The 22,408-nt window shown below is 41.2% G+C and overlaps 1 protein-coding gene across 1 annotated transcript in view; it reads left to right on the plus strand.

The window, feature by feature from the left end:
* RUNX2 (runt-related transcription factor 2) overlaps positions 1–22,408 on the plus strand; it is a 278,570-nt gene that overhangs the window by 223,685 nt on the left and 32,477 nt on the right. The window contains 1 exon segment of the mRNA XM_006860524.1: positions 16,493–16,654. Coding sequence (XP_006860586.1) covers positions 16,493–16,654 — 162 coding nt within the window.

Consider the following 22,408-nt stretch of genomic DNA (forward strand, 5'->3'; position numbering starts at 1 on the left):
GAACTGTATAGAATGCTAGACCTTGTTCTAATGAGGTTAATGCATACATGCTTTCCAACAACTCTTTAAGGTAAATGGTATTACTAAGCTCATTTTCGGATGAGAGCCCTGAGGCTCAGAGAGGCTAATTAACTTGCCCGAGTACTCACTTAGAACTGTTGTTTATTGTTATTATTGGATGACACTGTGTTGATTTTAACTCATATCAACCCAACAGGATAGGGTAGAACTGTCCCACAGTGTTTCCTAAATTGTCACCTTTCAGGGAGAGATCACCAAGTCTTTTCTGTCACACAGTGACTGGTTAGATGAATGCTTTAACCAGTGTGCAACCGGGTTCCTTCTTTTTATTCTGTCGTGGTTACGTGCTGTTCATCTGGTATTGGCTCATAGTGACCCCCATGTAGGGTTTCTGATAGAGGCTGGTGGGTTTGAACCACTGACCTTGCGGATAGCAGTCCAGTGCTTATGATACAGCACCACACCAGGACTTCTCTTTTTAAACTTGTAAGTGGTAAAAACAGGAATTAACATCATCTCTACATTCCTCCAGGGCCCGTCCTCTTACTATCATTTACCTTTGAGAACTGCAATGTGTTTCTATCATGGCACGGTTTCCTCCCATTTTAGTATATAACAGCTTGACTTGTGTGCAGGTCTTTACCATTTGCAAACTGCTTCTCCATAACGTTCTTCTTAAAGTCTTATATCACTCCTGAAAAGTAAGTTACGGAGTCCTGGTGTGGCACTGTGGGTTAATGTGCTGGACTGCAATGTCAGTTTGAACTACAAGGTTGGCAAGTTCAACAGCCGCTCCTTGGAAACCCTATACCTGGTTGCTATGGGTCAGAACCGATTCAATGGCACTTAACAACAACAACAAACAATACACGTTAAAATGGAAGAAATTGGTTCTTACAGAAATTAACTTGCTGAAGGTCTTGTCAGCTATTCTCAGTGAATATGAGTTCCAGATTTTTAACAGGACAGCCCTGGTCACCCCCATCAAATGGGGTATGTGACACATGTGCTAATGGGCTAATTTGTTTTTCTTCTCTCTTTTTAATATTATTTAGGATTCTCATAGACAGTATTTTCATAAATGATATATTAGGGATATTTGAAATAAAATGATATAATAACAATATATACCAAATACAGTCATCTGAGACATATATTCAAGGTAGTGCTTTTAGGAATATTTGGAAAAAAACAACCTGCCAGTCATCCTGTAGAATAATAATTTTTCTGCAGTTGCTTTGGCTGATGTGAAGTAGTTTCCATTTTGATTCTGTATTTCCTTGGCAAACAAGGCATCTTTAACAATTAAGAGGATCTTGGCAACTAGACCAGTTAGAATTAGGCTGTGTATATGTTTGGCTCCCCTGGGCTTGACACCACTCTGCTTACCCTGAAACATTTACCAGCACAATCCTTTCAGAAATAGGAAAGTGTAGTGTATAGCTTGTTGTCCCATCAAGTGAGTGTTCTACTCCAGAACTGAATGACCACACAAGTTTTAAATTTGAAACAGGGTGGGAGTGTGAAGTGGGTGTGGAGTGGGGTGGTGGTGGCTGGAATATGAAGGAAACTCATGACTCAGTGACTGTTGGTAAGCAGGAAGAATGACTGCCCGGAGCCATCAGTGTGAGCTGATTTGTAGGGTATGGAGCAGAGGAGTTGAGTGAAGTCTCCTGCTTCACCACCATCTATAGGCAACTGTGTCTTAAGGAACTGAATGCACCACACTCAAGGACAGGTTGCTGGAAGTACTTTTACTTTGGTGATGCTGTGGTTTGTTTTTGGCAATTTCTGGAAACTATTGTCTTCTTTCTTTGAGACCTTTTGGACAGGATAAATCCACTGTCATAGAATCAATTCCAACTCATAGTGACCCTGGAGGACAGAGTAGAACTGTCCCCTAGGATTTCAGAGGCTGTAAATCTCTCCGGAAGCAGAAAGCCTTCTCTCTCTCCTACAGAGCAGCTGGTGGGTTTGAACCGTTGATTTGGTGGTTAGCAGCCCAATGCATAACTCATTATACCACCAGGGTTCCTTGTGGAGGATTGCTGGTAAATATACTGCTGCCGTACTATAAAGGAGCTGTGGTAGTGCGTTGGTTACAGCACTTGGCTGCTAGCCAAAAGGTTGGCAGATTGAACTCACCCAGTAGCTCTGTGGGCGAAAGCCCTCTGTCACATGGGGTTTCTATGAGTTGAAAATCAAGTTGACCTCACTAAACAAAATACCAGCAACATGCACGTATGTGAGCAGGACATCTTTTTGGAGGAAGCCGCTGATCACAATCTGTGTAAAGAGGGCATAGATGCTGTGTTTCAACTCTTTCACATGGATTCAACCTTGGTAGCTAGTTTATGAGGAAGAACAGTGTTCAAGCCCAGCCAGTGTTGACTTTGGAAAACAAGACTTAGTAGGACCTTAGGAAAAGTTGGGGTCAATATGCCATGCGGTTACATAGCCTGTTAGTAGCACCCACAGATCAGCTTCTTTGAAGCCTTCTAGTTTTCTTTTGTTGGTTTTACTTCTCTCGGTTGGAATACCTTTTAAGTGAGGATGTTTTGACTTTACTAGGCTTTTAGAAAAGTTGAGACAGGTAATGTTCAAAGAAAAATTAATTCCTTGAGTTCCCAAATCATGTTTTTGTAATTCTCTTTCCTATCTGGAGTAGAAGATGCCTTGTAAATATCTAATTATGATAAGAATTGTTTTCCACATAAAACCCCCTTTATGCTTCTTTACCAAGAGACTCTTTGTTCCATTTCTAATCGGTCTTTAGGTCTCTGCCCAGAGGAAATCTTGATTTCTTTTTTCCATTATTTTACAAAGCATAATTTTTCTTTTTTCAGTTTTATATGTACATTTCCCCTTTACTGGTTCCCTAGGGATCTTTCTTGCCCTCCCTTTTTCCTTTTACAATGGACTGTGTATAGGCAAAAGGACCAGGAGACTAAGTGAAACATTCAACCTACCTACCTACAGCAGATGGTAAGGATAATTGGTTGAGCCATTCAGTACAATTATGTGATTATCTCCTGCCTTGGTTACAGTTTGGGAGCTGGAGTTGGTTATAGTGTAGGGGACCATCAGTGCGAATGGTGATATCTTCTAGCACTTGAACAAGGAAGATACTGGGCTAGTTAACCAATTTGGGAGAGTATCCTGAAGGTTAGTAGATGATGGTTAAAGATGGAAGAACATCAGAGAAGGAGCTGGTTCCTTCTTTGGGCCTTGGAGAATGGGCAGCTGCCAGGTGACAGGGTGAGGAGGAAAGTCTGTCATGGGAAAACCCAATTTCAGTTCAGGTGGAAGGTAGAGCAGTTTCCTGTGGAAATGTTGATGGCAGACAGGAGCTCTTGGCAGCCCTATCAACCATTCCTCTTAAGATGGGAGTTCTACACCTTGTTCTGTCTTCTCCAGTGCCTCAGTCTGACACTGCCTCGAGAGAACACCATCCTCTAGCTATGTCTGACCAGGAAAATAGGTGGTAGTGGTGTGCTATGGTGTCGGTTCCGACTCATAGAGACCCTGTACAGGGTTTCTGAGGCTTGTAAATCTTTATGGGGGCAGAAAGCCTCATCTTTTTCCCATGGAACAGCTGATAGTTTTAAACTGCTGACCTTGAGGTTAGCAGCCCAACTCATAACCACTATGCTACCAGAGCTCCTTAGGAAAGTAGGTAGGAGTCTATTGATACATCCTAGGATTGAATTAACTTTTTGTCATCCATCTGTGGCTTCAGTCTATAGAAAATTCTACCCTTAGGGCAGGCTACTTCCATCCTGTCCTGCAGTTAACCAGTTGCAAGACTAGGTACACTTTTGTACTTACTCAGTTTCATTATGCCACTTTTGCCTCATCTTTCTAGCTTGTTGGATTATTTATATATATATATATTTATTTAATTTGAAATGTTTTATTGTGAATTATGTGATAGTTTACATGGGAGAACATTAGCTTTACATTCATCCTATCGTATTTCATTTCATTGCTATGGTTACAATCCCCTCCATGCATCATCAACCAACCAAAGGGTATACAATACAAGCCTGTTCCCCAGTCGTCAGCATACAGCCCCTCTCCTTCTCTGTGTCTAAAGTCCCCAACTGCTTTGTTGGATTATTTTATTATTCTGATAATTCATTCACTATATTGGCTATTACTCACATCTTTGTTTCTTCTTGATGCTTGGAAGTTTGCTCCTGTATCTTCAAGATTTGATGGAGATGTTGAACAGAACTAGGATTCTACTGTCATTGAATATGCCACTATAAACTTCTCTGAAAGATGACCATGATTTTTTTTAATGGTGGGCCTTTTAACTAGCTATGAATCACATTAAACATATTGTCATCTGGCCCACAAGACTGGCTTGAGAGATAAGACATGTATATCTTGCTGAGGTTAAGATACACAATAGAGGGATGAGCTTTCTTCGAATCTGTTGCTTGAGTAATCCTAAAAAGCAAGGTTTTAGTGAACCCATTCTGCTGTCTCATATTCAGATTAGATATGAAAAACTCTTTGTACACATACTGCTGAAAATGACTTAGGTGTTTTGAGTGGACTGCAAGCAAGTCTTCACTTCACCAACAGTGGCTCAAATAACCAAACCTAAACAACTAGTTGAAAGTTAAATCTTACAAGATAATTTTCAGGTTAAGGCAAACAGGGTAAGGAAATGTGACACTTCTTTTGCATCACATTGTAAATGTGAAGGGCATTATCTGCAAATAATTTAACAACTCTCATGTGGAAGTGCAATCCCAGAGAGCAAATCTAAGATTAGTAGTGAGTGGAGCTACAGGGAGACATATTTCACTTAGCATAAGGAAGAACCTGCCCCCTTGACTACGAATCACTATAAATTCTTGCACTACTGTGGGCTATAATTCATCTTAGAGTGGAGACTGGTATTCATTTAAAGTAGCAAGCTGCTCTTCCTTATCTCGCCACCTCTCTTGGGCCTAAATTTCCTCTTAAGAGTGTTTGTTCTGCTCTTTCTATTTGAAGATCATTTTTCTTGATAGGGAAGATTTAAGTCAAAATAGTATTGAGTAATTTTCCTTTCTAACTGTCATCAGTAGAATTATACCCATGGCTCTCAAACTTTAGTGCATATTAGCATCACCTAGGGAGCTTGTTCAACATACGAGGGGGCTCCAGAAAGTTCGTGGAAAAATTGAATTGAAAGATAATGGAATTTTTTCTTGAGTGTTTGGAAGTCCTTCTTGTATAGGTGCTTAGATTTTACCCTAGAACCAGAATGTTTTAGGTGGAGCTGGCCCAAGTCATACGCCCTGCAGGCACTGGGGTCCTTTACTGCAGGCTCAGTCTTGCCCATATGCAGCCAGTCTTGATCTTGTTGCCTCATCCTTACCATTAGATGATGAGTGGAGGTAGCTCAGTACACTAAGCTTGCTTCCTGGTTTCCTGAGCACAGCCCCTGGATTCTACTCTTGGGTCCATTCAACTGCTATTTTCTCTCCACACCTTTCCCTGTGTGCCTCATTGTACACTGGCCTTCTTCCTTGCTTCTATTATAATGTGGCCAGAGGGAGATTTTAAAAATGCATATCTGGTTATATAACTCTAAACTTACAAATACCTCAGTGACCCTCCTTTGCATTTTGGATAAAGACCAGGTTCTACATAAGCTGGCTCCTCCCTGCTTGTTCTCCAGCCTCATCTTATACTATTTTGAATCTTCTGTCAGTGTTCCAACCACATTAGCTTTCCCTTAACCCTTCATCCATACTGCCTCTTGGCAAGGCCCTTGATACGTGCTACTCCCTTTGCCTAAAGCCCTCTTACCCCACTTCCTCATCTACTGGACTTTTGCTTGTATTTCAGGTCTTGGCTTAACCGTCACTTCCTTAAAGAAACCACCTCTGAGTCTTAGACAAAGTTGGAGTCCACCAGTATACAATTTCTTGGTGCCATGGCATGTTCTTCTTAGCATATTTTACAGTTACATGGTTGATTGATGTTAATCTTCCCTACTAAACTGTATACTCCATGAAGGAAGTCTGTCTGTATTCAACATTACTATTCCTACTGCCTGGAGTCTTGGTGTGGCTCTGTAGGATAAGCACAGGACTGAAAGGTTGGTTGGAACCATAAGGTCAGTGGTTCAAACTCAGCAGTAACTTAGAAACCCTACACTGGGTTGCTATGGGTCGGAACCAACTCAGTGGCACTTAGCAACAACCCCTACTGCCTAGCACAGTACCAGAGTAGGTACTCAGTAATTACTTTTTGAATGAATGAATGAGTGAATGAATGAATAACTAGGAGATAATTTCTATAATCATGAATACCATCAATCATCTAACAATGGGTATCACCATGCTAGGGAACCTTCTTTCTCACACCAACTACTTTATCTGCCTCTCTGAATGTTGCCATCAGCCTGATTTGAATACCCACTTTCACTCTATTATTTGAAAACCAAGGGCCACTCCTTCATGGCCAGTGAGACATCACAGTTATATTCTGGTCCCATCCATTTGTAGATCATTCCCCTTCTTCTGCTGGCTTCATCACTGAAGTCCAGCGCATGAGAAGGTAAGGTTAAGTATGACATATTGCGTAGCTTCTTCTTTTAGTAAAAGGAATAGAAAGAAGCTTCTAAGTTTTGAGTGTCATCCAAGCAAAAGTTGGTGGTACTTACAAGTCACTTCTCATCACCTTGTTTTAATTCAACTTCATTCTGGTTTGTTTTTGTTTTTTCTAACATACATACGGTTTCATGCTCTTCTCTGCTATTGACTCATAAGATTTACTAAGTCTCTCTTCTCCTATTTGTGCTGTAACATACCTGTTGTTCTGTGTGTTACACACTCTGGCGCATCAGGTTTTATCCAAACACTTTGCTGCTTTCTCCCCCTAATTTTAGTTTAAAGCTCTTTTACTCAGCTGGATCAGTTTCCTGACAAATGATTTTGTTAGCCACCTTGGTCAGCTGGAGAAAGCCCCTGGTGGGTACAAGAAGCCAGAGTCCTTCTCTCGGGTTTCTCTTCTGATGTAAACCAAAACGCACTGTGACAGGAGGTGTCATAAATGTCAGCTACCTTCCACAGCTGCCCAAGTGGGCTAAGTGTGACTTCAGTAATTTCTGTTGCAACTACTGTCTCTAGGAGGGACTGTGAGGGTAGGGAGCTCGCTGCATTTCATAGCTGGAAAAGGTCTTAGAGAGAATCTATCAAATCGCTCATCCCACAGGTGAAAACAGTGGGACTCAGGGAAGTTCAGTTATGGCTCACAACTACACAATCAATGCCAAAGTTGCTAGCCCAAGGCGTTTTTCTTTATTTGGAGGAGGCTGTTTGGTCTGAGAGCATTTCCTATTGATCAAAAACAATCAGAAGTGTGTGGGAAAGCTTATTCTAAAAGTCCAGGTTAGCTAAAAAGTGTTATTAAAGAAGATACAGAATTTAACATAAACTATTTATAGAGTCCTGGTGTGGTGCTGTAGGATAAGCACTGGACTACTAATCGCAAGGTTGTCTATTCAAACCCACAAGCCCCTCCTTGAAAACCCTAGCTGGTGTTGCTATGAGTTGAAATGACTCATTGGAACTTAACAACAACAATATTTAGAGTGAATTGCTTTGAAATAGGAACCTGAATGTATTAATGTATGTATGGATGTTAAGTATGCTTGTATCATGAATGACAGTATTATGACAGAAATAGTCTAGGATAGGAGATTGTAAATCCATTTCTTCCAGTTGAGGTTATTAACTTTATTGGACCCTGAGAGAGCCCTAATGGTGCATTGGTTAAGTGTTGTTGTTAAGTGCCGTCGAGTCGGTTCCGACCCATAGCAATCCTGTACAGGGTTTCCGAGGAGTGACTGGTGAGCTAGAAGTACCTGACTTTGCAGTCTGGCGCGTTAACCCACAGCGCCACACCAGGACGCCATCAGTTAAGTACTTGGCTGCAAATAAAAGATGGATGATTTGAACTCACCCAGCGACTCTGTGGGAGAAAGATCTGCTACTGTGAAGATTACAGCTAAGAAAACGTTAGGGTGCCGCCCTTCCTTGTTACATAGGGTCACTGTGAGTCAGATAGTCTCGATGGCCCCCAACACCAACAGTCTTAATATACCCAGCACCAATTGCTGTTGGTCCATTCCACAGAGGACAGCTGCTTCACAAGGTTTTCAAGGCTGGGAAGCAGGTTGATCTTGGAAGCAGACCAACCAGTCTGGCTTCCGAGGTGCCTCTGGATGGGTTCAAATCACCACCCCCTTGGCTAGTTGTCAAACTCTTGCCATTTATGTCACCCGAGAACTCCTGGTCTTCAAATATTGGACCGTTCTATGTTCCACTCATTGTAAACACCCCGTTTTTCTGAAGGAATATTTGAGGTTTATACTGCCTGACTTGAGTAAGAGTTAGGGAACCATGGGTGAAGGAGAGGGGGTGGAAATCTCTGACTGTACACTACTCCCTAAATTTAGTTAGGTACACATGGCAGAGGCATTGAATTTGGGTAGAAATGACTGGCCTTCCAAGTTTCATGTTAGACTGAAGCCTGACTGGCAGCACAAACAGGAAGAAGCCCTTTGTGTGCTGGTTCAGGCCCTGCCCCTGTTGACTTATTTCCTCCCATCGCTACATGAATTTTACCACTGTGTCCACGGTATGCCCTGGTATGAGCGATTCTTAGGAAAGCAGGCCCTTCTTGACACCCACACACGCTTAACCACAGTGTTTACAAAAGGAGGCTTGCTAACAGCAACCACTGCATTTCCACGCATACCTTTTACCATACCGGGTTTTTGTAAAGTTCTTTGCCTGTTTCCCCCCAATTCCAGACTTATTAAGAAAAGAATTCTATTTGTTTTCCTAGAGTCAATTCGTTTTCTTAGGATGTAGTGTCTACTCTCATGTTTCCCCACCCCCACACACCCACACCCTTTGTGTGCTGGTTCTACACCCACCCCAACCGTCTGCCCTCCTCTTTCCTCTCAGATTGTGACCTCTGGTGTTTAGAGTCCAATTATGCAGACATGAAATTTTCAGTCATTTAAAAGTATGAAGATCCTTAGAGCTCCTTTATCACTTTGAAGAGTTCCTGACCATCCTCTTCTCTTCCCCATACCCGTGATTCAACTTGAGAAGCTCTGCTCCAACTCACAGAAGAGAGTTGGTTTTCCTTCAGATTCAAAAGCCTAAATAAATAGTTGCCTCCATTTTTGCCTCATGCAAACATAACTTGAGACATATGAACCACTCCTCCCTCAATTAGCATTTTTGCGCACCCGCTGCAGACACAGCCTTCTGTATTTTTATGCTTCAGGGTTTTATAGAATGGAAAGCAGATGCAACTGATCTCGTTCATGAAACCTAAGCTAAGGGAGCACCACTTGAGGGAGAATTTCTAGAATCGACATTGACGTTGATGCTCCACGGTTAATTTCTATCATTGAGCATTTTCAAAAACACAAATCCATGTTTGGAATATGTTTGAATTATGTCTGATTTTATAACTTATGTCTTACTGTGGGTTAATGTGCTAGGCTGCAGGATCGGTTTGAACTGCAAGGTTGGTGGTTCAAGTTCACCAGGCACTCCTTGGAAACCCTATGCAGGGTCGCTATAAGTTGGAATTGACTTGATGGCACTTAACAACAACTTTAAAAATTATTGTTTTATATCTAATATCTGCTTACTGTATGCCTTAGTTTCCCAACTGCTGGTAAGCTTTCTATCAAGGTGAGAAATCTCCCAGGCTGTCACACTCCCACACGGGCATACAGTAGCTCGGTATCACAATCAGTAACGATAATTTGCCAACTTATTGGCTCAGCATGTGAAACTTCTTTTTCCCCTGAAAGTCCTGTTAGGGAGCAGGTAGCAGTAATGACCATTTATACAGGAAGGTGACAAAGGAACAGCTAAATAAGACCCTTGTCCCTTGCCATAGTGAGTTGGGAAAGAAACTACAAAGTGTGTGAAGGCCTTTGGATTTGGGATATCTTTTAAAAATATAAAATAGAGGGAAGAATATGAAGTTTGGGTAGAAAAACTGTGCCTGAGACAGACTTGGCTTCAGTTGAAATGAATGTTGAAGGCTGAAAGGGATTTCCAACGTCAAATGGTGGGTCCCTTTGTATGGTTCTCAATGGTTTCTATCTCATACAAAGAGAAAATTAACCTGAACTTCTAACAGCTAGATTTTAGTCTCCTCTTACAAAGGAAACCACTGATTTCATTTAGAAGGGTGCAGTTGCCGGTTTGAAGGATCTAATGTTATTGTTGTTATCAGTTGCCATCGTGCGGCCTCCAGAGCAGAGCTGTTGCACTTGGTTTTCTTGGGTTGCAATCTTTACAGAAGCAGTTTGTTAGGCTTATCTTCTGTGTAGCCACTGGGTGGGTTCAAACCACCAATCTTTGAATTAGCAGCAGATTGCAAACCGCGGGGGTCACCCAGGCTCCTGAGGGGTCACTAGGTCTGGGGGCAGTTCTTAGTATGATTCTGTAGTTACCACTGGGGACTGTTTGCTCGTTGGCTTCTTCTTTGGGCTCTCTAGGAGCAACCTACTTTCCTACATCTTTCTTTTCTTTCTTTCTTCTTCCTTTTAGTCATTTTGATTAGTCATATCCTGCCTCTGAAGTACAGCAGGCTCAGTATATAGGAAAAACCTGATTTTTTTTTCTCTCAAGTTCATTTATGCAGGTCACATTTGATCATAGCTTCCCTCTACCACCCACTTTTTTAGGTGGCTGGAGAGAAGTTTGAGAGGGAATAGGTATGGGGTCATAGTTAAATGCTTCTATGATATTTAGTATTTCAGATTTCCCAAGCTCTGAAGAGTCTGTGTGCATTCATAAGAAACCAATGATTTTGCTTTCAAATAATTATATCTTTAGAAATGCATATATCAATGATTTGAATCTCTACAATACTACCATAAAATGAATTGCCATGAAGCAATATTGATACTGTTCCTGAAAATCATCATAAAGAAACAATGAAGTTTAAAAACATACCTTACAGTAGTTGAAGTGTTACAGTATTTTGATAGCTCCTAAAAATTTTTATGAAATTTTATCAGTTATCTTCTGAAAACTTGTGGGTGCTTATGGGTAGATGTAAGTCACGCAGGATTGATATCACTCAGATACTTCTTTTCTCAGAGTGGTGGGCCATGGAACTTCCCTCCAGGTATCTGTAGACACATCAGTCTATACAACAACGCAATCAATGTAACACTGGGTGGGGCCGAGTGAGGGAATGGATTATATTTGCTGTGTGCATCCCAGGGTTGAAATGAAGACACTTTTTCTCGCTTGTTAATGGTTAATTAGTGGGTTTGTCTCAGAGCTAGCTAGGCCCTGTACCCTTCCCTATCAGTAACCTGGCTGCCACCTGTTCTGACCCAGCCAAATTAGGAGTGAATCTCAGAAGTCTCAGGTTTCTTCAGGAAGCTGGGTTTAGAAATCATTTATGGGATCAGGTTAAGGTGACATTTCTCTATGGTGAGCATTAACAATTGCCCACAAAAAGCAAATATGCTGCACTCTGATATTTCAGATAGGAAATATGTAGATAGATAGATAGATAGATAGATAGATAGATAGATAGATAGATAGATAGATGGATGGATATATTTTTGCATTTGGACATTTAGAAAGAGAAGGGTGGTGCTTTTTTATGCCATATTTTCCTACTAAAAGTTCAGAAAGATCAAGAGTGTTGTATTTGAATATACACAAAAAATGTTAGCATTTCTTGATCTGTGAGAAACCAACACCAAGAAGGAACATGATTAGGGTTATAACGTCTTGAAGACTGCTGATGTGACTAACATGAGTCTACAAGCACTTTACAAATTGTGGACCTGAAAACTACCAAAAGCTCTTGGAAAAATGCTCTTGACATGTTACAACAGGCAGAAAACGGATTGAATTCAGAAGAGGAAGTTACAGGTTGGAAACACAAATACAGAATAGAAATTCAGTGAAGGTAGGCTCTGGGTGCTGTAAATAATTAATGTATTTGGCTGGTAACTGAAAGGTTGATAACCCCAGAGGTGCCTTGGAAGAAAGGCCTGAAAATCTACTTCTGAAAAATCAGTCCTTCAAAATCTAAGGAGCATAGTTGTACTCTGACATGCATGAGTCACAAAGGGCTCAACGGTAACTGGTAAGAATTGAGATTTTAGCTCTGGCATACATTTATTGGATTCCTTCCATACACTAAATTCTTTATGGCATTAGCTCATTTAATCTTCATTCCTGCTCCCAACAGTTACATGAGGCAGGTAGTCTTGTTTCTCCCCATTATACAGATGAGGAAATCTGAGGCTTAGAAAGGCTACACAATTTATTCAGTTCACTCAGGTGTTTGGAGACTATTAGTTTCTTGTTTTTATTTTTAAGGAGGTTGCTATCTTCTTTTAAAAATTAAATGTATTGCGATACACATGGAAGTTCTAATGTTTTTTCTTTACTCACTCTTTCTCCTTAAGAATGGCCACTATGGTAAAAATCTCAGGATTGAGATTTTGAAAGAGACAGCCTTCCCTCTGAGCGACAGAAAACAAAGAACAATCTTCTTACTTGTTTAAGGATAGTGGGAAGTTATTTTTCCTAATCTGGTGTCTCTCTAGGGAAGACCTCCATTAAAGGAAAAACTATGCTTTAATAAGCTATTTTCGTATATATTATGGCAGTCAGGAAGTTTACGTAAAACCGAAAACCTCACTGATATAACTTAAGTCCACTGCCTCTTTCCCAGCCTAATGGGAAATTTGAGGATGACTGATTACCACTTTATTATTTACTCAAACCAGCCTGGGAGGCTCTTTCATTAATTGTATATTGAACACCTACTATGGCTCTATAGAATAAGCACTGGACGGTGAACCACCAGGTCAGCAGTTCGAGCCCATCAGCTGCTCCACATGAGAAAGATGAAACTTTCTGTTCCTGCAAAGATTTACGGTCTTGGAAACCCTATACAGGGTTGCTAGGAGTTGAAGCCGACTCAACGGCACGCAATAGCAACTATGTGCACTCTATGAAACTATGGTGCCATTGAGCTTGGGTGTCTCTAAGAGAATAACACTAGATAACTCGGTTGCTCTAGAGAGTTTCATCATATTTTTCTTTTTAATGATGATTTTCCACTTGGTGTTATTTAATCCTCACAAGAGCAACCCCATCTATTTTACACATGAGAAGATTAAGTTTAGCAGCATTAAGAAACGCATTGCATGTCACGCATGAACCTCCTAAATAATAGCTTTAGTATAATATTTAAGTTACCAAAATACTTTTACTTACGTTGCCTCATTTACTTTTCCAAACATGATAGTAGTTATGATGGAGAAATCAGTGATCAGTTTTATTTATTATGCACTTAACACTGTAATTAAGTGTCATCAAGTTGGTCTGGTTCAAAGCAATCCTGTATATAGGGTATCTGAGGAGTGGCTGGATTTGAACTGCCGACCTTACAGTTCAAACCAACTTTATAGTCCAGCGCTTATCTTACAGCACCACACCAGAACTTCACATACTTAATATGTACTGTAAAACCTGGTGTAGCTCTGTGAGTTAATGCGCTGGACTGCAAGGTCGGCAGTTCAAGCTCACCATCTACTCCTCGGAAAACCCTCTGCAGGGTCACTATGGGTGGAAACTGACTCGACGGCACTTAACAACAACAACATGAAACACCAGATACCTTACCAGGTAAAGCCTGGCTCATGTAACACAGCAATTCTAATATACATCATTTTCCATGTTACAGATGAGTCATTGTATCCCCTCTGTGTGACTTGCTCAGCAATGTAGGGGAGCTGAGATTCAAGCTCAGGCTTGTCTGCTTCAGCCAGTATGTATAACCACTTTACCATATTATGCAGCCTCATTTTCCAGATGAGGAAACTGAGTTAGCTGGTCCAGCCATTAAACTACTTCTCAGGAAGTCATTTGGTGAGGGTACGTCAGACCTCATCCAGATCTGAGGCCTGTGTGCCCAACTCACTTTGCTAGGTGGTTCTTGTCTATTTGACTATTGAAAATGTTGCTCAAGAGAAGGCCTTGCCTTGATGAGATTCTTTTCCGGTGCTGTAAGGAATGAATTTTTTTCCATCTGAAGATCATTTACCATTTCTCTGAATAGTGAATTACATTAATGGCGCAAGGCAAGGAAGTATGTCAATATCAGATATAACAAGGACCAGTCACTCAGATTTGAAATGTTGCCAATCTATACAATCTCAGCCTTGAAAGTTTCAAAGCACTGAAGTTCATTACTTTAATGATCAAGTATCCCTCCGATTTCTGAAGGAAAATTTTGTTAACCATTTACAGTACTACACATGTCTTCAAATTGCCAACTCAAGTAAATATTCCTTAAAATAGAATTAGATGAATTTTTTCTATGTCTGCTGATATCTATAAACATCAGATAAATACCCAGATGTAGTTAATTATTTCTACTCAAAGAAATATGTTCTATTTTGATAGTCTTAAAAATACATTTTTTTCTGAATTGAATAAACAAACAAGAAATAACTGACACTAAACCGCTTTGACAGTTTAGAAAAAGGAAAGGTTTAAAACAAGGGATCATCTGAGGAAAACCCCATCTTGTTATGTTCTTTTTTATTTTCAGAAATAAACCTGGACTTTCTGTTCAAATGAATAAATTGTTTCAAAACTTTTCATTTTCAAACAGTGATAGGTGATTTGGGAATCTTTTTAATTCTGTTCCAAATGTATGAGGGTGTTTCAAAACGTTTGTGACAAAGTTCTGTTATCTTTTATTTCCATTTCCCCCTGAGCTTTTTGAAGCCCCCTTTTATGAGCGCCAGTTCAGATTTGTATTAACCATGGAACTATGTCTTTGGTAACAAGAGTCTTAAAAAAGGACCAGAATGAATATTTACTGCATGCCTGTTCTGTGATGGTCCTCCCTTTATGATTGTCTCTTGTAATTCTCACATTCTGGTGCTTCAGTTTTTACTCACCCCCTTTTAGCAGATGAGGAAACTGAGACTCTAAGCAGTTGTAATCACACGGCTAGAAAATATAAGTCTTAGAACTAGAACCTAATTCTGTGCATTCCAAAGTCCATGCTTATACACGAGACTGTCTGTACGAGGCTCTGGATCTGATAGGCCAGAATTTTAAAAATCAACAAAAAGCATAGAAAACATTCTTTAAAAGACATTTGCTGATGGTTATGCTTGAGTGGCCTTCAAATGAGAGGAAAACAGTTGGCAATACATACTCTCCCCCACTCTCCCAGACACGGAAGAAAATTTCTCTTTTTATTACGTAGATGGTAGACCCATTGAGAGATCCGCTTGGCCTTGAGTTTGTACTTCCAAGAAACCCCATAATGATGCATCAAATCAAACCCAAACCAAACTCATTACTAGAGTTGTCAATTCCAACTCATAATGACCCTTCGTAGGGTTTCTTTTTTAGAAGAGCATATGGCCGCATTTTTCTTCTGATGATTGACTGGTAGGTTTGAACCGCCCACGTTGTGGTTATGCAATCCAGTGCTTATACCACAGTGCCACCAGCACTCCTTGATAATTTATGTTCAGTCATTAACAGTTGACTCCTCATTACTTTTTATTATTACAGTGGATATAGGTAGTACTTGGCCACTTTCCAAATGTCTGACATCTTTTAAATAAATTCTAATAGGATTGAAAACACTTCCCATTCTCTTGTTTTGAGTCCTTCTGTCTTTTACTGTTAGAAACTCTTATGTTTAATGTTGAATCTGGAGAGTGACAAAACTTTTCAATCCTTAATGGTAGTTGAGTTTGAAATGGTTGTATTTGTTTCTCAAAGGTTATTTTCTGATTTATATTTAGCATTAGACAAAATACATACTGCTCGTCTCCTTTCTATTCGTCTTAACTGCTGCACTCTCTCACCTCCCTGCCCTCAGGCCCCCCTATCTGAAAGTGACATCCTAGGGACCTAGGAAGAAAGTACACGTTGCACTGGAATCATGTCATGTAAAAACCTAAACCCTGAGATACAGTAGCAGGATTCTAGGAGTAAAAGGCATAGTCTGCATGTTCTTCAGTGGAGTCAGTTGTTCCAAAACGATTTCTAACTTCAAAAAAAAAAAAAAAAGACATGCTCATTGGAGACAACTTAGAAAAGAAATAAAATTCCATTTTACACAGATAACCAAAGCAGACTGTTTTCTAGATGACAGACTTTCAAAATAGAAATATTTACGTGTGGTAGAGACCAGTATTTCTTACGCATGATCCATTTTGTTGTTTTCATTGGGACTCAGTCTAGAAATCTCAGTGCTGTGGTGCAGGGCCTGGGGATTGAGGGGGCTGGGGGGGGGCGGGCACGGGGTACTGTAGGAATGAAATAGTCAGTCTTACGCATTCTCATTTCTTTCTGCTTTATCCCACATTTAGGGTTGCATGTGTCTAAGGCTTTTTCTTTTTCTTTTTCCCCAGACCCCAGGCAGGCACAGTCTTCCCCGCCGTGGTCCTATGAGCAGTCTTACCCTTCCTACCTGAGCCAGATGACATCTCCGTCCATTCACTCTACCACTCCGCTGTCCTCCACACGGGGCACTGGGCTTCCTGCCATCACCGATGTGCCCAGGCGCATTTCAGGTAAAGACCGCGCTTTAACTAAGAACCCACCCCCCAATTCAGGGGCCAGGGGGAACGGGCTAGGCCCAGGCTGTCTTTCCTGTACCCAGGGTAACTCTCTGTTAGAAGCATGTGGGCAAGGGTATGCCAACCAGGAAACCAGGTTTTCTGAATTATAGTGTTATCAAACATTTGAAATTTTAAGTCAAGAGACTGAAATTCCACTTAAGGTGGCATCATTTTCTTTAGATGATCTCCAGTGTCCCCCCAGTTTGGCTCCTGCTGCCTTGTGTTTTCTGTCATGGGCACAGCTTTATAACCAGGGCTTTCTCCAGAATTTATACCAGGTCTTCCTTTCCTTGTACTCCTTTCTTTTACTGACTTCTCCCTGAAAACCAAATTATAGATCAGTAGTACAGCCCCCTACATTTCTAAAGGCTTATTTGTTTTAAATCCCAGGACTCCAAGCTAGCCAGGCCCTGGAGACAGCACCTGTAAACTTTAAGACCCTCACCAGAGACTAGTTAGCAAGTGCACGGAGGCCTTGGAGAACAGTCAAGGCAGAGCCTGGCCTCAGAGTGGTCACGCCAGGACAGAGGCAGCCTCTCCTGGAGGCAGGTGGTACACCGCTGCCACTTGCCCCGTGGCAGATCTGTGCTCACATGGCCACTGTGCAGAAAGCACCACAAGCCTGCGGGCTGTGGAGGAAGGGTGTGTGGTGATTGATCAGGCAGCCCCATCTGTCATCAAGAATTCCTCACAGAGAGTCAGAAAGTGTCCCTGAAAACTTCAAATTGACAAGTTGAGAAAAATGAAAGGGTCTTGGCCAACCGTATGAGTCTTGTGAGTAATAATTAAACAAACAACTCAGAACACCCTCAGCATACAATCTACAACATAGCCCCCCTTTAAAGAAAAAAAAAAAAAAAAAGACATGGTTCCCTTTGAGGTACACACTCCATTGGATCCCAGATATGTCAGACACTCTTCTTAGCATTTGGGCCCCATACACCTGTTTGACTCCTGGCCAGGTTAATGCCTTTCTTTCTTTCTCTTTGTGTCTCCATGTCTGTTTCTCTCCCTCTCTCATTTTCTGCAAAGCTCGAAGCCGTTACTCACTCCGCTGAGTTGCATCACTGACAAGCTGAAGCTCCACCAGCAGGCTTGCAGGTTTTGATTAGTTCAGACTCCTTTATTTCTTTCAACTTGGGAGGAGGGAAGGCTTTGCTTCTCAAGCAAATAGCAGGAAAGGGCTCTCTGGTCCTAATGCCTTCCTATTTTCTGCAGCAGATGGACTCCCATGGGGGTGAGTAGGGCAAGATGAGGGGTGGAGGGGGCACGGCAACTTTCTTTGGAAAACCATGTGGCCATTTTTCACTATGACTGCTGTTATTACTTTTATGCATCACGTGATATTTATTGGGGGAATTGTGCAGAGTATGGTATTTTAGTTATCATTTCCCTTGATTGGGACCACTATTTCCTTTAGGCCAACATCAGCTAAAGACCCGGGAAACATACAAGAGAGAGTGAATGAAACCTGATGTGGGAGAGAGGACAGTGTTGGATGGTGTTGAGCTAGTCTGGTCATTCCTTCCATATTTCAAACTGAGAGTGAGTTTTGTTTTATGGAGTGCCAAGATGACAGTTGGACAGAATAAAACTGTGCAAACTTGCTTCTGGTGTAGGGTCTTCTGGGGCTCCTATCTGCCTGACCCTCTTTGGCTGAAACATTTGCTATTTGTACCCTAGGCAGTACCCAGGGGGAAAACCTCAGGGAGGAATTGTAGTTTAAGAGACACACATAGATAGAATTTTCTTACTTGGGTGTCTGCCTGTGTGAATTCCATAGTAAACCCACTGGAAACAGACCTAGCAGATGGATAGTACTTGCTGTATTTCATTCATACGGTGATTTAGGTCAGCCAGGTAATCTTGAATCTATTTACTTATGATTACTTGAAATATGTCACAGGGGTGGAGTACCAAGTCAGCAAGATAAGCATGGGCTTATCAGCAAGATAAGCATGGGCTTACTTGTTTTGATTTACTAATATTATTAAGTAATATTAGATAGAAAGTAGCCTTGGTAGTATAGTATACTATGAGCTGGGCTGATAACCACAAGGCCATCAGTTCGCATCTACCAGTCATTCCTAGTCATTCCATGGGAGAAAGATGAGACTTTCTGTTCCAATAAAGATTTATAGCCTCTGAAACACTATAAAGGGTTGCTAAGAGTCGAGATCGACTCAACATACACCCACCACCACCAATATTAGAGGCAAGGACCTCTGGTGGCCCAGTGAATTAATCATTGGACTGCTAAGTACAAGGTCAATGTTTCAAACCCACCAGCTCCTCCTGGGGAGAAAGATGAAACTGTCTGCTCTTGTAAAGAGTTACAGCCTTGGAAACCCTAGGGAGGGAGCTGGCCTATGGGCTCACTCCGAGTCAGAATCGATTCACTGGCTGTAGGTTTGAAATATTGTTAGATGGACTCCCATGGGAGTGAGTAGGGAAGGAACCACAAGGATCTTTGGAAAATCATATCATTTTTTTCCATTGTGACTGCTATTGTATTCTAAGAAATCACAGGATATACTGTTAGTAAGTTAGCACAAGTAAGCCCATGCTTACCTTGCTTACTGGGTACTCCATCACTGTCAGAAATTATCCATTTGAAATGAGGCTTTGATTCTGTAGGAAGGTGCTGTGGGTTTGGGAGAGAGAAGATGCCAGTCATACCTAGAAGCAGAATCTTGATGTGGTGAAAAAATGTGAAACTGTTCCTACAGATGATTACCCATTCTTACCTTGCTTATTGGGTAATCTGACACTGCACGTTCATAGACTAAAGCATGGCAACACAACTCTTTCCATTCCACAGAGGAGGAGGTGTAGGGGTAGCCACTGGTTAATTACCCAGCCCTAGGGTCTCCAGTGTAGTGCTGTGGGATAAAGCACTGGACCATAAGGTCGGTTTGAACAACAGGGTCGGAGGTTCAAACTCACTAGCAGCTCCTTGGAAACCCTATACAGGATAGCTATGAGTTGGAACTGTTTAACAGCACTTAACAACAACAACATGATCACCCAGGAGTCCTGGTGTGACAGTATGGGGTAATGCATTGGACTACAACGTTGGTTTGAACCACAGGTTGGCAATTGAAACTCACCAGCTGCTTCACAGAAACCTTATTGACGGCACTTAACAACAACAACATGATCACTTAAAGCAGTAAATCCCTAAGTTATGAATGCCTACTTATGGACAACCTGTACTTGTCCTTTAAGGTTAGATACATTTACCATCACTAACTCCTAATCCCAACAAATTCTTCATCACAGTCCCCTTCTCCTGCTGCATATGCAGTTTTTAAGCCACTGAAAAAGGCTTTGAGCTTTTTCTTACACCAAAGTCAGAAACTCCAAACCCAAAACACTGTTGTCAAGTTGGTTCTAACTCACAGTGGCCCTAAAGAGGGTTTTGAGACTGTAAATCTCCAGAGAAGCAGACAACCTCATCTTTCTCCTGCGGAGCAGCTGGTGTGTTTGAACTGCTGACCCTGTAATTGGCGTTCTAGCACCTAACCCACAATACCACCAGGGTTCCTTAAAGCAGGAGCCCAACCCCACCCACAGCCATCAAGTTGATTCAGATTCCTAGCCACCCTAGATAGGGTTTCCCAAGGCTGTAAATTTTTATAGAAGCAGCAAGCCTCATCTTTCTCCCAAAGAGCAGGTGGTGGGTTTGAACTGCCAGCCTTGTGGTTAGTAGTCCAGTACTTATCCTATAGCACCACCAGGGAGAGGGAGCCTTAAAGTAAAAAAAAAAAAAAAAGTAAGGCTAAATGAGTGAGATTAAACAAGAACCATATGTACCTGTTCTGACTTACCTATAGATATGACTTAAAGACACACTTTGAAATGGATCTCATTTGTAATCTGGGGACTGCTTGTAGTTTAAAACTGAGTTTAGCCCGTTTTTTCTTCCTGCTGGAAACATTTCTGTGAGTTGTTATTGGCGTAATGTGGTGCCAGGGTAGGAGTTTCTGTATCAACATTAAAGAGAACAGAAAATCCCTCTTGTCAGCATGTAGGGAAGTAGCAAGAAACAAGCAGACTTGGACTGTCAGGGAACTGGAGAAGCCCTGACTGACCTGACCTTGTTCTTGGTGTGGGTCTGAGTCAGGACACACAGTGCTCACTGATGGACTCATGGGATCACGTCATTTGGAGTAAGCACCGTTTTTGATTTCTGTGGGAACTGGACATTGGGTGTTCCCTGAGGTGGAGCATTTCTGTAGTGTAGGTTCTGAGGGGCCAAGCTACATAGCTCTAGCTCCCAATTTCTGTCTATAGATCTAAAGCTATCCCTAGAATCCATGACATAGGACCAGCCTACAAATGAAACCAGATAGCAAGGTGGGTTTTTTTAGGTTACTTGGGTTTTATTTATTTATTTATTTTTGTGCTTTAGTAATTGAAACTCTTTGGCTTGGGTCCATTTCTGGGCCTCTAGTCTTCATAGGATCAGCACTGGACTGCTAACCACAAGGCTGATGGTTCAAACCCACCAGTCATTCCTTAGAAACCTTATACAGAGTTTCTGTGAGTCAGAACTGACTCAACAGCACTTAACAACAGTGTATTATACAAGGAGCCCTCATGACTCAATGGTTAAATGCTTGGCTGCTAACGGAAAGGTTCGTGGTTCAAACTGAGCAGTGGCTTCAGGGGAGAAAATACCCGGTGATATGATTCTGTAAAGATGTAGAGTCTAGGAAACCCTATGGGGCAGTTCTCTGTCCAAAAGGATATGAGTAGGAATTGACTGGACAGCTTACAAAAATAAGATTCTTCATTGTGCTCTGTGCCAGATAATACAATTTCTTGTAGTTGCATGGACAACTAAAATACTAGCCTCCCCATCCCCAAGTAATCCTCTGGTCATGTTCTGGGATGCTGTCTAAACAGCTCATGTTTTTATGTAGAGGAATCCATTCTCAACCTCTTATTTCAGGAGACAGAGAAAAAAAAAAAATCTAACATGATCTTGAGTGAGAAAGGATAAAATTAATCATTGTTCTGCAGTAGAATCCAAGGTTCAAATCCAGGTCTGAATCTCATGGCTTTCCAGGCAGTTCCGTCACTCCCCTGAAACTTGTCTTATTTATAAAATAGGCTTATAATACTTATGTCGTAGGGTTATGGTGAGGATTAGATTTATGCAAAATTCTTGTAATAGACTGATATACAGTATGTGCTAAAGATATTGTAGCTGATATTATTAAGCTAAAATTGTTATGGAAAAATCATATATCTCTATATAATTACTTGTATCTATAAGTCTCATGTAAGCCCAGGCTTAAATGAATCAAGCAAAAAATCAAAACTTTGAAAAAGGGATTATTTACTTTACACAAAATGGATCACCATAGAGTGTATTCAATGTATAATACCTTGAGATATTTAAATGAGTTAGCACTTGTCAATGCAATCAGTCCCTGGGTTACAAACGAGTTCCATTCTTAAGTCTAATGCTAAAATCAATTTGGTGTGTAAATTGAAACAGTTAGATACAGTTCATATCGAACATCATTAATCAAAGGCTTCTCTTTGTATAGAATACATGGTGTGTCTTTCTATGCATAAGAAATTAAAGAAACACTTCCAGATACACTAAAACATCTGTAACATAAAGTTGTTGTTGTTAAGTACTGTGCCATAGAGAACCTATTCACAGTGATCCAAGGACAGGCTGCTGAATTT

Source organism: Chrysochloris asiatica, unplaced genomic scaffold (assembly GCF_000296735.1).
Source record: "Chrysochloris asiatica unplaced genomic scaffold, ChrAsi1.0 scaffold00038, whole genome shotgun sequence".
Classification (NCBI taxonomy): domain Eukaryota; kingdom Metazoa; phylum Chordata; class Mammalia; order Afrosoricida; family Chrysochloridae; genus Chrysochloris; species Chrysochloris asiatica.